The sequence below is a fragment of the Drosophila subpulchrella genome, unplaced genomic scaffold (genome assembly GCF_014743375.2).
Source record: "Drosophila subpulchrella strain 33 F10 #4 breed RU33 unplaced genomic scaffold, RU_Dsub_v1.1 Primary Assembly Seq51, whole genome shotgun sequence".
Classification (NCBI taxonomy): domain Eukaryota; kingdom Metazoa; phylum Arthropoda; class Insecta; order Diptera; family Drosophilidae; genus Drosophila; species Drosophila subpulchrella.
Window position 1 is genome coordinate 125,844 of NW_023665688.1, and position 13,390 is coordinate 139,233.

At 35.7% G+C, this 13,390-nt stretch overlaps 1 protein-coding gene across 5 annotated transcripts in view; it reads right to left on the reverse strand.

Annotated features, from left to right (window-relative positions):
• Positions 1 to 13,390, reverse strand: part of LOC119562480 (breast cancer anti-estrogen resistance protein 3) — a 275,573-nt gene that overhangs the window by 79,308 nt on the left and 182,875 nt on the right. The window contains exon 4 of one of the 5 annotated variants that reach the window (XM_037875679.1): positions 10,554 to 10,661. The exons of the other annotated variants lie outside the window; for them this stretch is intronic. Coding sequence (XP_037731607.1) covers positions 10,602 to 10,661 — 60 coding nt within the window. The 3' untranslated portion in view covers positions 10,554 to 10,601. Of the gene's footprint in view, positions 1 to 10,553; positions 10,662 to 13,390 lie in introns of those variants that run through there. 5 annotated transcript variants of the gene reach the window in all.

Genomic DNA, 13,390 nt, shown 5'->3' on the forward strand with positions numbered 1-13,390 from the left:
CCTATCGGCGATTCACCCAGGCCAGAAGAACTACGGCCCAGCTAAAAGAGATGATTGCCAGACTAGGGTCGGCCGAGGGCGGCCTCATTCCTGAGGGGGGAGTAGTTAACTAAGTTAACCGAGCGGCGGCAATGACCGTTCGTTCGACAGCTCGCTCCGGCCAAAACTGCTGACACAGCGTCTGGCCGGATGCCCATGCATAGCCGGCAAACACAGCATATTTGCGTGGCCGCTATGATTCCAATTTTTGTTAGCTTTAAGTTCAGTCTAATTTGAAGTCTTGAATAAAGAGCACAAGCTCTGACAATATTAAACTCCGGCAACCGCCGTTAGGAACTTATTATTTCCACACTGTCTGAGTCTCTAGACCAGCAGGTAAAGAAGGGCAGTCACCCTTCCAACGTAAACTTCCTAATCTTCAGTGGATAGGAGTAGCCAGCCGGCTCCTCAAGAATCACCAACATCAAGTACGCGTGATCCCCCCTGGATCCAACACCCTTGGCCCATAAGAATTGGGACTGATATTAGTGACTGCTGCGTGGGACCTGCCCGCCAGCCGATCTGTATTATATAACAATTAGTGACTGCTGCGTGGGACCTGCCCGCCAGCCAACCCCCAATAAATAAATAATTTACACAAGTATAAACACCCTCAGTGGCTGCATCATTGCTCCACACGCAGGTGTCCATATGTTTTCCATGAATAGATGTTTTCATATTACCTCGTTCACATTCAAAGAGTTTTGATTGTATGAACTGGAGCCGTACATAGTGTGCATTGAACAGAATTCCGTCAAATACATTCAGAAAGTTATTTATTTTAAGTGAATGCATGTTGTCTATCTAAGTCAACAATCTCGTCTTACCCTTTTAAATATGCTTACACAATTTATAAGCAAATTTTATATAGGTTTTCATCTTCTTCTTTTACCCAAAAATGTGCATTCTCGAAATTCAACAAATGAAAATCTTTGATTTTTCCTCTTCTTTTACCCAAAAATGTGCATTCTCGAAATTCAACAAATGAAAATCTTTTATTTTTCCCAAAATCCAAATGATATATTTCCAAACTGTCCCCTATTGGGGGCCTTTCCTTTCCCACCTGCAAGCAAAGTATGTGCGACCTCTTCTAACCAACACTCTCCTCTATTCTATGATTTTGTGTCTCCTTTATCGATTTGATGGTGTCCTATTGGTTACACTTGTATCAATACATATATAATATTTTTAAAAATCAATACTTCTCATCTCTTCTAACCAATGAATAGTCGATGTAACCTACTAGAATTACCTAAGTTTTTTGAATTTAAAAAAATCTTAAGTATGCACCTCTCATCTTCAATATTATCGTTCACGCCCACTTCAAACACTATAAATGATCGAGGACAATAGTTAGTCTTCCAAAAATAGTCTTGAAGTGGGATACTCTGCTACGTCAAACACAACTTAAGTAACAGTGATCGTGAAAAAATAGTTTAAACTAAAAGAATAAAATAAAATGAATAACCAAAATCAGTATTGTCAATCCTGCAAGTGTTTCTTGCAAAAGAATAAGTGGGCAAACCATGTCCGTTCGGAGGTGCATAAGCGAAATGCAATTCAACCCCTTGACGGAAGAGTCAAAAAAATTTCTGAGGGATTCAAGGGAAGAATACTGCATTACATGTATGTAAACGATGGATCGGACTTGATCTTACCTGAGAGTTTCTTGAGTGAAGCTGAATTGTCACTGCTACCTCATCTCACCATTTTATTAGAAAGTTATACTTCAGCAAAAGTCAACTTTGAACTGTTTGCAGAGTACATTCTTTTTAAAGATGAATCTGAAGAAATTGAAATGAAAAGTTTTCAAAGTAAAATGACGATCATGAATAAAGATTCAGACTTAGAAAATATTTTCCATGAACATACCATGGAAATAATTTCTAAAACTCAAGAATTTCAAGAGAGAGACAGTGGATGGTCTCTTATAAAATGGATTCGCTTGGAAATGAATGTGAATCACTATACACCGATGGCTGGATCGTCCTTCATACCACTACCTCGTTTCCTTTTGAAAAAAAAAGCAGTAGTTAATGTTTGTAATGAAAATGATCAATATTGTTTTAAATGGGCTTTGATTTCTGCCTTAAAAATTGTTAACAGGCCGCAAAGATGTTCGGCATATAATATTGATATAAAAAAAGTGATATATATAAAGTGATGAAATAAAATTAGATTTCACAGGGTTGACTTTCCCCCTTGAAATAAAATGTATTAAGCCTTTTTTAAAAAAGAATACTCATACGAGTTTAAACGTATTCGGATATAATGAAGAGACGAGGGAAATAATTGGACAACTTTTTCAATCGGAAATGGAAAAACCTCTTCATATCAATATGATGTTTTTGGAAGACGGTGGAAATGGACATTATATGTACATTAAAAATATTTCAAGGTAAATTCTTTTATTCATTTTTATCTCTTTTAAGCAATTAAATAATGTGTATATAATTCTCTTTCAAAGACTAATGACAGCGCAAAGAGGAAATCAGAAAAGGGCGCAGTATTTCTGCAATGTGTGTTTGAATTTTTCCAAAACTGAGGAAGCTGCATTGAAACACAAAACGCTCTGCAGTAGGAAGGTCTCAAAGATGGCACACCCCCAGAATAATACATTGGAATTTACCCAAGTTCAACATCAGCTTTAAGTTCAATTTGTTGTCTACGCGGATTTCGAATGATTTCTGGAACCAAAAAATCTTGAAGTGAGCCCCAAATTATTTAAAATTAGTAGAATAGGAATAAGTTTTGTAAATTCATTGATGAAAAATTTAACTAAATTGAGTGATGACTACTTACATAAAATAGTTCCTATGAAAATGACTTTGAATGACCAGCAAAAATTTGATAATTCATTGAATTGTTCTATTTGTCAGAAAGGTTTAGGGACTGATAGGGTTAGAGATCATTGTCATTTCACAGGTCGTTTTAGAGGTGCAGCCCACTCTAAATGTAATTTGGATTATAAAGTAAAGAAATTTATTCCAGTATTTTTTCATAATTTTTCGAAATACGACTATTTATTTATTCAAGAGTTAGGAAAGATTCCCGGTGAAATTTCCGTAATACCAATAAATAAGGAAAACTATATTTCTGTCCCAAAAATAATTAAATGCTTTAGTGGAAATAGTTTTGAAATTCGTTTTCTCGATACGTATAGATTTATGCCATCAAGTTTAGATACCCTAGCTTCTAATTTAGTTGATGATCAAATGAATACTGTAAAGTCATTTTTTAGTAATGATACTGAATTTCAACTAATGCGTAAGAAGGGTATATTTCCCTATGAATATTTAGACTCCGATAGTAGACTCGAGGAAACTTCCCTCCCACCAAGGAAAGCATTCTATAGTAATTTAACGGAAAGAGAATGCTCTCAGGAAGATTATGTTCACGCTCTTAAAGTTTGGTCCCATTTCTCATGTTCCACTCTTAAAGATTATTTAGAATTATATTTGAAAACTGATGTATTCCTTTTAACTGACATTTTTGAAAACTTCCGAAAAATTTGTATGCAAATTTATTCACTTGACCCAGCTCAGTATTTTACGACACCAGGTCTATCTTGGGAGGCAATGTTGAAAACTACAAATATTCAACTTGAATTGCTGACAGATATAGATATGTATAGATTTATTCAAAGTAGCATTCTAGGTGGTTTAGTTCAATGTTGTCATAGATATACAAAAGCAAATAATAAATATTTGTCAGATTATGACTCCTCGAAGGAGTCTTCATTTTTAATGTATGTGGATGCTAATAACTTGTATGGTTGGGCAATGTCACAACCTTTACCATATAAAGACTTTAAGTGGATGTCTACTACAGACATAGACAATTTTAATATTAAATTAATATTAAATATTAATATTCATAATATTCAATTTGATAGCAACTACGGTTATTTTTTGGAAGTGGACTTAATATATCCATACCGTTTACATGATCTTCATAATGATCTTCCATTTTGTCCGTCAAATTGTCTGGCCTCAAAAGAGGATAAGGTAAACAAATTAATTGCTGACCTGGGAAATAAGAAAAATTATGTAATACATTATAGGAATTTGCAACAATGTATACATAATGAGTTAGTACTGAAAAAGATTCATAGAGGAGTTGAATTCTTACAAAAACCTTGGTTAAAGAATTACATTGATCTAAATACTTTACATAGGCAAAATGCAAAAAATAAATTTGAAAAAGATTTTTTTAAATTATTCAATAATTCTGTATACGGAAAAGCAATGGAAGATCCCGAGCGCAGGGTCGATATTAAGCTTATTAGCACATGGGAAGCTCCGGATAGCTCGAAGACTGGACGAAAAGCACATTGCGCCAAAACTTTAATTTCAAAATCCAATTTTCATAGTGCAACTAAAATTAATGATAATTTCTATGCAATTCAAATGAAAAGGTTGTCCGTTCTATTTAATGAACCAATGTATTTGGGATTTGCAGTATAAGACTTATCGAAATGGAAAATGTATGATTTTCACTATCAATATATGAAGCCAAAATTTCAGGAAAAGTTACTCTTAAATTATATGGATACTGATTCATTTATCTATACAATAAAAACTGAAGATTTTTATAAAGATATTCGTAATGATCTTGAAGCAAAATTTGATACATCGGACTATTCAGATGAAAGAATTAATCTATATAACTTCAAAAGAATTAACAAAAAAAGTTTAGGATTTTTTAAAGATGAGCTTAACGGTAAACTCATGACAGAATTTGTAGGTCTGTGCTCAAAGGTTTATTGTTATAGAGTAGATCAAGTTGAATCTTCACATAAAAAAGCAAAGGGAGTGAGTTCACGAAATCTTACAATTGAACACTATAAAATTGTTTTATTATCTGGGGCCTCACTATATGGTAATAGAACAATGTTTAGATCAAAAGCACACAAAATAACTACAGTTAAAGTAAATAAAAAAATTCTTTGTGGCAAAGATAACAAAAGAAAACGTAATGTTAATGAAACACAATTTTTAGAGTTAAGTAATGAAGACCATGGTACGACATCAATAAAACATCAGAGATTAATTGAAAAAGATATTTTAGAAAATGTTGAATGGCTAGAATCAAATTCATTTTGCTTGGGTGAGATGATACAAAATAATTATGTGAACGATGGAGAATCATTAGATAGCCTTAAATTTCGAAAGGAACATATTGAAATAGAACTATTTTATAAGTCAGTTGAATTGGAGATGTTTTATTATGATCGAGACTTTGGAAAATAAAAATGAAAATGATTTTGAGTTTGTAAAAAGTATTTTTATTATATTTAATTTTAGTTTAAAACATTGTACAAAAATATTAATATTAAACTTAATATAAGATAAGATAAATATATTGTTAAAATATACCAAATTTGCTGTTTACTTTGTTTATTAACGATCTTCCCTCTATCATAACACACTCTCGTGTACTAATGTATGCTGATGATGTTAAGCTTTGTTTATCACATAATGATATAGCGTCGAGTTTCAACTTACAGTCAGATATTGATTGTTTTCAGGGATGGTGTGAGTATAACCTTTTAAATTTGAACTGCCTTAAATGCAACGTTATGACTTTTCATAGGGGTACTCCTACTTTTGTTAGTTACTCTCTTAAAAATACGCCACTCGACCGCATATATTCAGTTAATGACTTAGGCGTTCTTCTGGACCCAAAACTTAAATTTGACTGCCACATAATGTCCACTGTCAGCAAGGCCATGAGTGTTCTTGGGTTTATAAAGCGTTGGTCATAAGAATTTGATGACCCTTATACAACCAAATTATTATTTACCTCCCTTGTCCGTCCTATTTTGGAATACTGTTCTTCAGTTTGGAGTCCACAATATCAAGTGCACATTGACCGTATTGAGTCGGTACAAAAAAAATTTCTTCTTTTTGCCCTTCGTAGTTTGAACTGGGATCAAAACGTAAGGCTACCTTCCTATCTGAGTAGATTACTATTGCTTAATTTACCTACCCTTGCAAATCGTAGAACAATGCTTGGTACTATTTTTATGCAAAATCTTATAAGAGGTGATATTGATTCTGTAGAACTTGTAAACCGCCTAACTTTCAATGTTCCTATTAGACTTACACGAAATTATTATCCCCTTAATTTGCCACGATGTACATCTAATTTTTGTCTGCACGAGCCCTTTCGCGTTCTATGTAATAATTATAATAACCTTTATCATTTACTTTGCACTTCAACTTCTATCCCGGTATTAAAAACTAATATTTTAACTCATTTGCTTCTTTCTTAGATGCTTCTTTTATTTTCATTTGTGTTCCGTCTCTATTTGTTTATTGTATCTTCCTCGCGAACTCGTATTTTTGCCCAAATTGATAAAAGGGCCCCGCGCGTAACAAGCACGTGCTTGGTGTCGTTGGGCCACTTGTTTGTACTGCTCGTAGTGCATCAACGTCCATCAATAAATAAATAAATAAATACATATATCGATAAGAACTCATTGTACTCATCCCTAATCATGTAGTTCTCTAAGTCTTTGCCACCAGCGGTTGTGTCGCGCGTATTACTGAATAAAGTACATATATATTATTTTCTTACTACTCGATCCCTCGTCTGATTTACATCAGGTTATGATCCCAGAACGCTTAAACTGCACGTAAAGTAAAAGTAGTAAAAATAAAGTGGATAATTTGTGAAACACCAAATTGATTGTATCAGAAAAACGAAACTGAAAATTTATTTCACAATAATTTGCAACGACGAAGAAAAGAAAGAGGCAAAGACGGATAAAGACGCCACAAAAACTTTCGGGAACAATGAAACAGAAAAAATCGTAGGACACCAATAAAAATGAGTTTCGCAAACATTAAAATAGATCCCCTCGGAAGGGAACATTATGATACGTGGAAAATACAAATCCAAGCTCTTTTAATTAAGAACGATGTGTGGAAATACTTGAGTGGTCAGTTTAGTAGGCCAACAGATTCCCAAGAAAAAGCCTTGGAGTGGGACATAAATCACTCTAAAGCGAAATCGGATTTAATTTTATCCATTTCTACATCTGAGTTGAGGCAGGTAAAGAACTGCGAAACATCGAAACAGTTATGGGAAAAACTAGAAAGCATATACCAGTCAAAAGGTCCAGCGCGTAAGGCACATTTGTTGAAATCGCTTATATTGCTCAAAATGAAAAATGGAGACGATATGCACAGTCACTTGCAAAAGTTTTTCGACAATCTTGACAAAATTCGTGAAATGGACATGCAAGTAATGGATGATCTCGTGATGATCCTGCTGCTTTCCAGTGTTCCTGAGGAATACGAACAGTTTAGAGTCGCCATAGAAACACAGGACAAATTACCTGAGCCAGAAGTGCTGAAAACCAAAATGATGGAAGAATATGAAGCGCGTTAAAGGAAAAACATTGAATCGGTTCACGACGCCATGTTTACGCGGAAAAATTATAAATTCCCTCCAAATGCAAATACAATTTTAAATTCAAGTGCTTCAATTGCGGAAAAATTGGACACAAGGCCAAAGATTGTAAGGCAGGCAATCAAAAAGAGAGTGAATGCAACGGCGAACCGAAAAGCAACAGTGCGGTCGCCATGCAGGTGCACATGTGCTTTCAAAAGGAGAAATTCGAAAACATTAAAAGTGAATCGCTAAACCTAAAATTAGCAAACGATTAATCCGCACCAGTTGTCGGCAGTGGAAAAGTACTCCTAGATACTTCGATCGTGACGGCAAGCCTAGAAGAAACTCTATACGTACCACAACTTCGGTCAAATTTAATGTCAGTGTCAAAAATTACAGATCACGGTTTTGAAGTCATTTTTCGTCGCGACGGTGCCGTCATATCTGACCCACAGACCGGTAAAAGGATCGCAACAGCATCTCGTAAATCCAATCTGCACTTCATAAACCAATGCCGTGAAAAATGCAACACAGTGAGTACCGTATGCAAGGACAGTGATCTACAGAAATGGCATTAAGTATTGGGACACATAAACGAAGTTGACTTAAAAAGTATGATTCGAAACGAAAAAGTGATTGGCATAAAACTGAATCTTAACGAGAACATGAAAAACTGTGAAATTTGCATTCAGGGGAAGCAATCGAAAAAACCATTCACGAAATCGGACTCAAAATCAAGTGATCTACTAGAGTTAGTACACTCAGACGTTTGTGGACCAATGCGGGTCAAGTCGCTCCGAAGTTCCAGATACTTCGGAACATTCATCGACGATAAAACCAGGTGGTGCGAAATATATTTTCTAAAACAGAAAAGCGAAGTCATAGAAAAGTTCAAAGAGTATATGCACCTCGTCGAAAATCAAACTGGCAGAAAAATCAAAACGCTGCGTACAGACAATGGAAAGGAATACGTAAATAACGAGTTTTCCACTTTTCTCAAAGAAAAGGGCATTAAGCATGAACTTACAAACGACTACACGCCGGAACAAAATTGAGTTGCCGAACGCAAAAACCGAACTTTAGTTGAGATGGGTCGGTGCATGATGCTTCAGAGCGGATTACCTCCAGGTTTCTGGGCAGAATCTATTCTAACTGCGAACCACGTCAGAAACAGAGTCCCGTCCCGGAGCCTAAATGGCGAAATACCGTACAACTTGTAGACTGGAAAGAAACCAACACTCACATATCCTAAAGGTATTTGGAACCGTAGCATATATGTTGGACAAGCAACCTGGAAGAGGTAAATTTCACCCAAAAAGTGTATATTTATAGGGTACGAGCCGCAAACAAAAGGATATCGACTTTGGTGTCCAGCTGAAAGGAAGACTTACAAAAGCCGAGATGTAAGGTTCCTTGACAAATTTGAAGAAGATAACCAATATGAGGATTTTGTTGAGCAAGAATGTGTTGAAAATCAAAAAATCGAAATTAATCTTCTTCAAGTTCCACCTACAGCAGAACCAGAATCTTCGCCCAAATTTGAAAACAAGCCAGAAGTCCCAGAAATGGTAGTGCCCAGACCGGAAACTTCCGCATCTCGCACGCAGCTTCCAGCACTAGTGACAGCCCCAAGGAGAGGACGAGGTCGCCCCAGGAAACGGCAAATAACTATGGAAGAGAGTGCTTCAGAGGATGTCCTAGGAGAAAACAGCGCATTTCTCAGTGAGCAGAGCGATCCAAAAGATGCAACAGAGGCACTCTCTGGCCCGGATAGTGAGGAATGGAAGGCAGCCATGCTTCAAGAATACCACGCTTTGAACAAGAACGAGACGTGGACTCTGGTAGATCGACCTACAAACGCGGAAATCATCAAGACGAAGTGGGTTCTGCGAACAAAACGACATGCTAACGGTCAAATCGAAAGGCGAAAGGCAAGACTTGTCGCCAAGGGATTTGCGCAGACACCCGGTGTAAGCTACGGCGAAACTTTCGCGCCCGTGGCACGCATGAGCTCCATTCGATGCTCATGGCCCTATCAGTTGAACTCGGAATGCAAATCCAACAGTTGGATTTTATCAGCGCATACCTCAACGGCGAAATAACCGAAGATGTCTACGTAGAAATTCCAAAAGAATTTGAAGCGATCCTAAGTAACGACGACCTCAAAAAGTATGCTTCAAATAAAGTCTGCAAAATACGCAAGGCGCTGTATGGCCTCAAACGGTCTGGAAGGCAAAGGTATCGAAAGCTTGACGAAAAGCTACAGAGCTTGGGACTACAGCCGCTAATTTCTGATCCTTGTGTGTACTTCATAAATAAAAACGACATGCTCGTCATCGTATTAATTTACGTAGATGACTTAATGGTGGCATCGAATGACGAAAGGGCACTTACAGCATTAAAATCAGAACTTGCAGGCATGTTCGATATGAAGGACATGGGATTGCTGAAGTATTGCCTTGGGATTGAGTTCGAACAGAACCTTGAAAAGCATGAAATCAAAATGCATCAGCAGTGTTATGCAAAAGAGGTCATCAAACGGTTTGGCATGGAAAACTCCAATACAGTGTCAACATCATTGGCCGCAAATGAGAAATTATCAAAAGATATGACGTCGAGTGATCAAAAAGGATCTCCTGAAATCAAGGACCTACCGTATCAGAGTCTTATAGGCTCATTGATGTATCTGGTAGTATGCACTAGGCCAGACATTTCCCATGCTTTAAGTTTACTAAGCCAATTTAACAGTAACTTTACTCAACAGCATTGGACAGCAGCAAAGAGGGTCCTCCGATATCTCAAGGCAAGTACAAAAAGTGGACTCACATTCAAGAAGACTGGCAAGAACCTTTTTGGCTATGCGGATGCCGATTGGGGATCAAACATCGACGACAGACGATCATTCACAGGCTTTGCATTTATGTTTGCAAACGCAGCAGTTAGCTGGGAGTCCAGGAAACAGCGCACAGTGGCACTCTCAACGACCGAAGCTGCGAAGGAAGCCGTCAATCTAAAGTTGTTCCTGAAGGAAACTTTAGGTACGCACCTTAACGATAATCAAGGCGCAGGTGACCTGACCCGAAATCCAGTATTCCACAACCGTACAAAGCATGTGGATATTCGTCACCACTTCATAAGAGAGCTGGTTGAAAACAATGAAGTCATCGTAGAATACATCCCGACTGAGAAGATGCGTGCCGATGTATTGACAAAAGGTTTATCTACATCAAAACACAACGAATGTATAATTGGTTTGGGTATGACTACTATGTAAAATATGAAAATTGTTCAACATAAATTTGAGGGGAAGTGTTAAAATATACCAAATTTAAGTATACATATATCGATAAGAACTCATTGTACTCATCCCTAATCGTGTAGTTCTCTAAGTGTTTGCCACCAGCGGTTGTGTCGCGCGTGTTACTGAATAAAGTACATATATATTATATTCTTACTACTCGATCCCTCGTCTGATTTACATCATATATAAATAAAAATTAATATACAAATAAAAATTAATTAAATAAATCATTTATTATACTACAAAATGTCTTTTTTATTTATCCAGCTAGTCTTTGAAAACCCGAGCCACTTAACTAAAACTTTATTTCCTTTTCGCCTTACAACTTTTTCAACTAGGTATGTGTGGGGAAATCGTGTTTTTTTCAGCTTTTCTTTATAGAATCCGCCTTGAATCGGGCTACCATCTAAATCTTCAAGTAAGTATGTTTTAGGGTATGTATTCTTAACCTTTCTAATTTTAAAGATTTCAGTTGTATAGTTTGGTGTATACTCTTTCTCAAAGACATGTTTATATTTACTGATACGAACGTGGACCCTCTTACGGAATTTACTTGCAACAAATATTTTCAGGTGATTATACGATGTTTGTAATATTTGTTTTTCATTGGAAGAATTGACTTTACTTGGACTCATTTTTATTGTTCTATGCACTCTATTATTGTATTTATTAATTAATTGTTTATACATATCTATCCACTTATATTTTCCATTGAAACTAAACTCACGCCACATTAATTCTTTAAGAGTTCTATTGAAACGTTCAACTATTGATGCTTTTAGAGTACTGAAGGTTGAATAATGATTTATCCTATAACTTTTCATTAATACCTTAAATTTAGAATTAAAGAATTCAGTGCCATCATCAGTTTGCAGGTTTTTTGGTGTTCCATGACCCAATTTAAATATTCTCTCCATGGCTTGGGAAACATCATTTGCATTTTTTGATTTTAATGCCTCACCCCAGGCATATTTCGAAAATGTGTCTATAACAGTCAACAAGTATCGGTACCCATCATTAGATTTTGAAAAGGCTCCCATTTCAACCAAATCTGCTTGCCACAGATCGTTTATACCCCTTGTAATCACTCGTCTTCGTTGAAAGTTTTTTCGAGATGGTCCGTGCAAGTCATTTTCGATTTCTCGCTTAATCATGTTCTTCTAATAGGCTGAAAAGCGACACCTTCTAACTCAATTGTGGTTTTTTTCGGTAATGATATCGGTTTTGTTACATATTTAAATATATAGTCCTCAATGGTTTTAATCTTTTCCAGAATTTTGGCAAAAATTTTGTCAGCGCTGTCTGCCCTCTTATTATTCAATTCAATTTTATTTTCTAAGCTTGAAATTTTTGTGAGTCGACGATTAACATTTTGAGTTATAATTTTTCTTAAATCTTCTCCCAACTTTCCGAGAATCTCATCAGTACATTGTTTCGTTGCTAGATCATTGTTGTCTAAAGGCTTAGATCCGTTTTTGATACGTTTATTTTAAGCATTTAAATTACCGTCCTCATCGATGAATAATCGCTCAGTAGAATTAACACGACTTTTCAAATTTTCTGATCGTTCCTTATCAACAGAAAAATGTCCAAACTTGTCGACAGACATGATGTTTATAAATGTAAAACATATTTGTCCTTCTTATTTATACCCATTAAAATATAATCCTTTCTTCACGCAATTCCTCTAGTATTGAAAAAATTTCGTTATTGTGGCTGGTGTTACCCGCTCCTTTTGATGCTACTAAAATTTCCAATCGTTCGACTAACTCATTTACATCATTCCAAAACACATAGTTTGGATTTGATTTCTGAAGAGTCATGTAACCAAAACCTGTTTTTGAGCGAAGTGGTGTTGACGTTGTAGGACTGAAATCTTTGTCTATCAACTTCTTAATAATATGGCTATATTTGTATGCTCGTGTACCCTTGATTCTGTAATTAGGTTTAAAGCCTACTTTATGTATATTCGTTTCTAAAATAATTTTTTTATACATTTTCAAGTCTTGATGATCATAGTTTTCAGGTTTACTAAGAAAAATTAGAGAGTACAGACCAGGAGTCAGATCACAACTCATTCCACTAGAAAATGTTATTTTATTATTTTTAATTTTTATTTCTTTATCTCCCAATGTTAACGAATTGTTTGCAGTTTTTTTAGGTCCATAACCTTTATCCAACAAATTTCCTCTGGTCAAATTACTGATATTAAAATCATAATTATAACTAGTGTTATTATCTTCTAGCTCTGCATCCACACCCCTATCGGCATCTTCTGTATACATTGGTAAAGGTTTTGTCCCTTCTTCTTCTTCACTCTTTTCCGTCTCTTTTTCTCATCTTCTATATCTTCCTCTATATTCGTCTGTGAAAACAATTGATTATAGGAATCACTATTATCGAAAGACCTTGGTGGAGTTATGTTTCGATTAGACTGCAGATCTTTCTCATTAGTTGTAAAGTAGAAATCATCAAGCTCTCTCTCATCACCATCGTATGTTTTAATTTGCTTCATTTCACGCTTTACTTTTGTACTATCTTTTACATTAGAAACCTTTTGTTTTCTATTTTCCTTAACAAGTTCATGTAAGGGTTCAGTAATAGGTTTAAAAGTTTCCACCAATTGTAAATTCGAATGATTTTTGACTT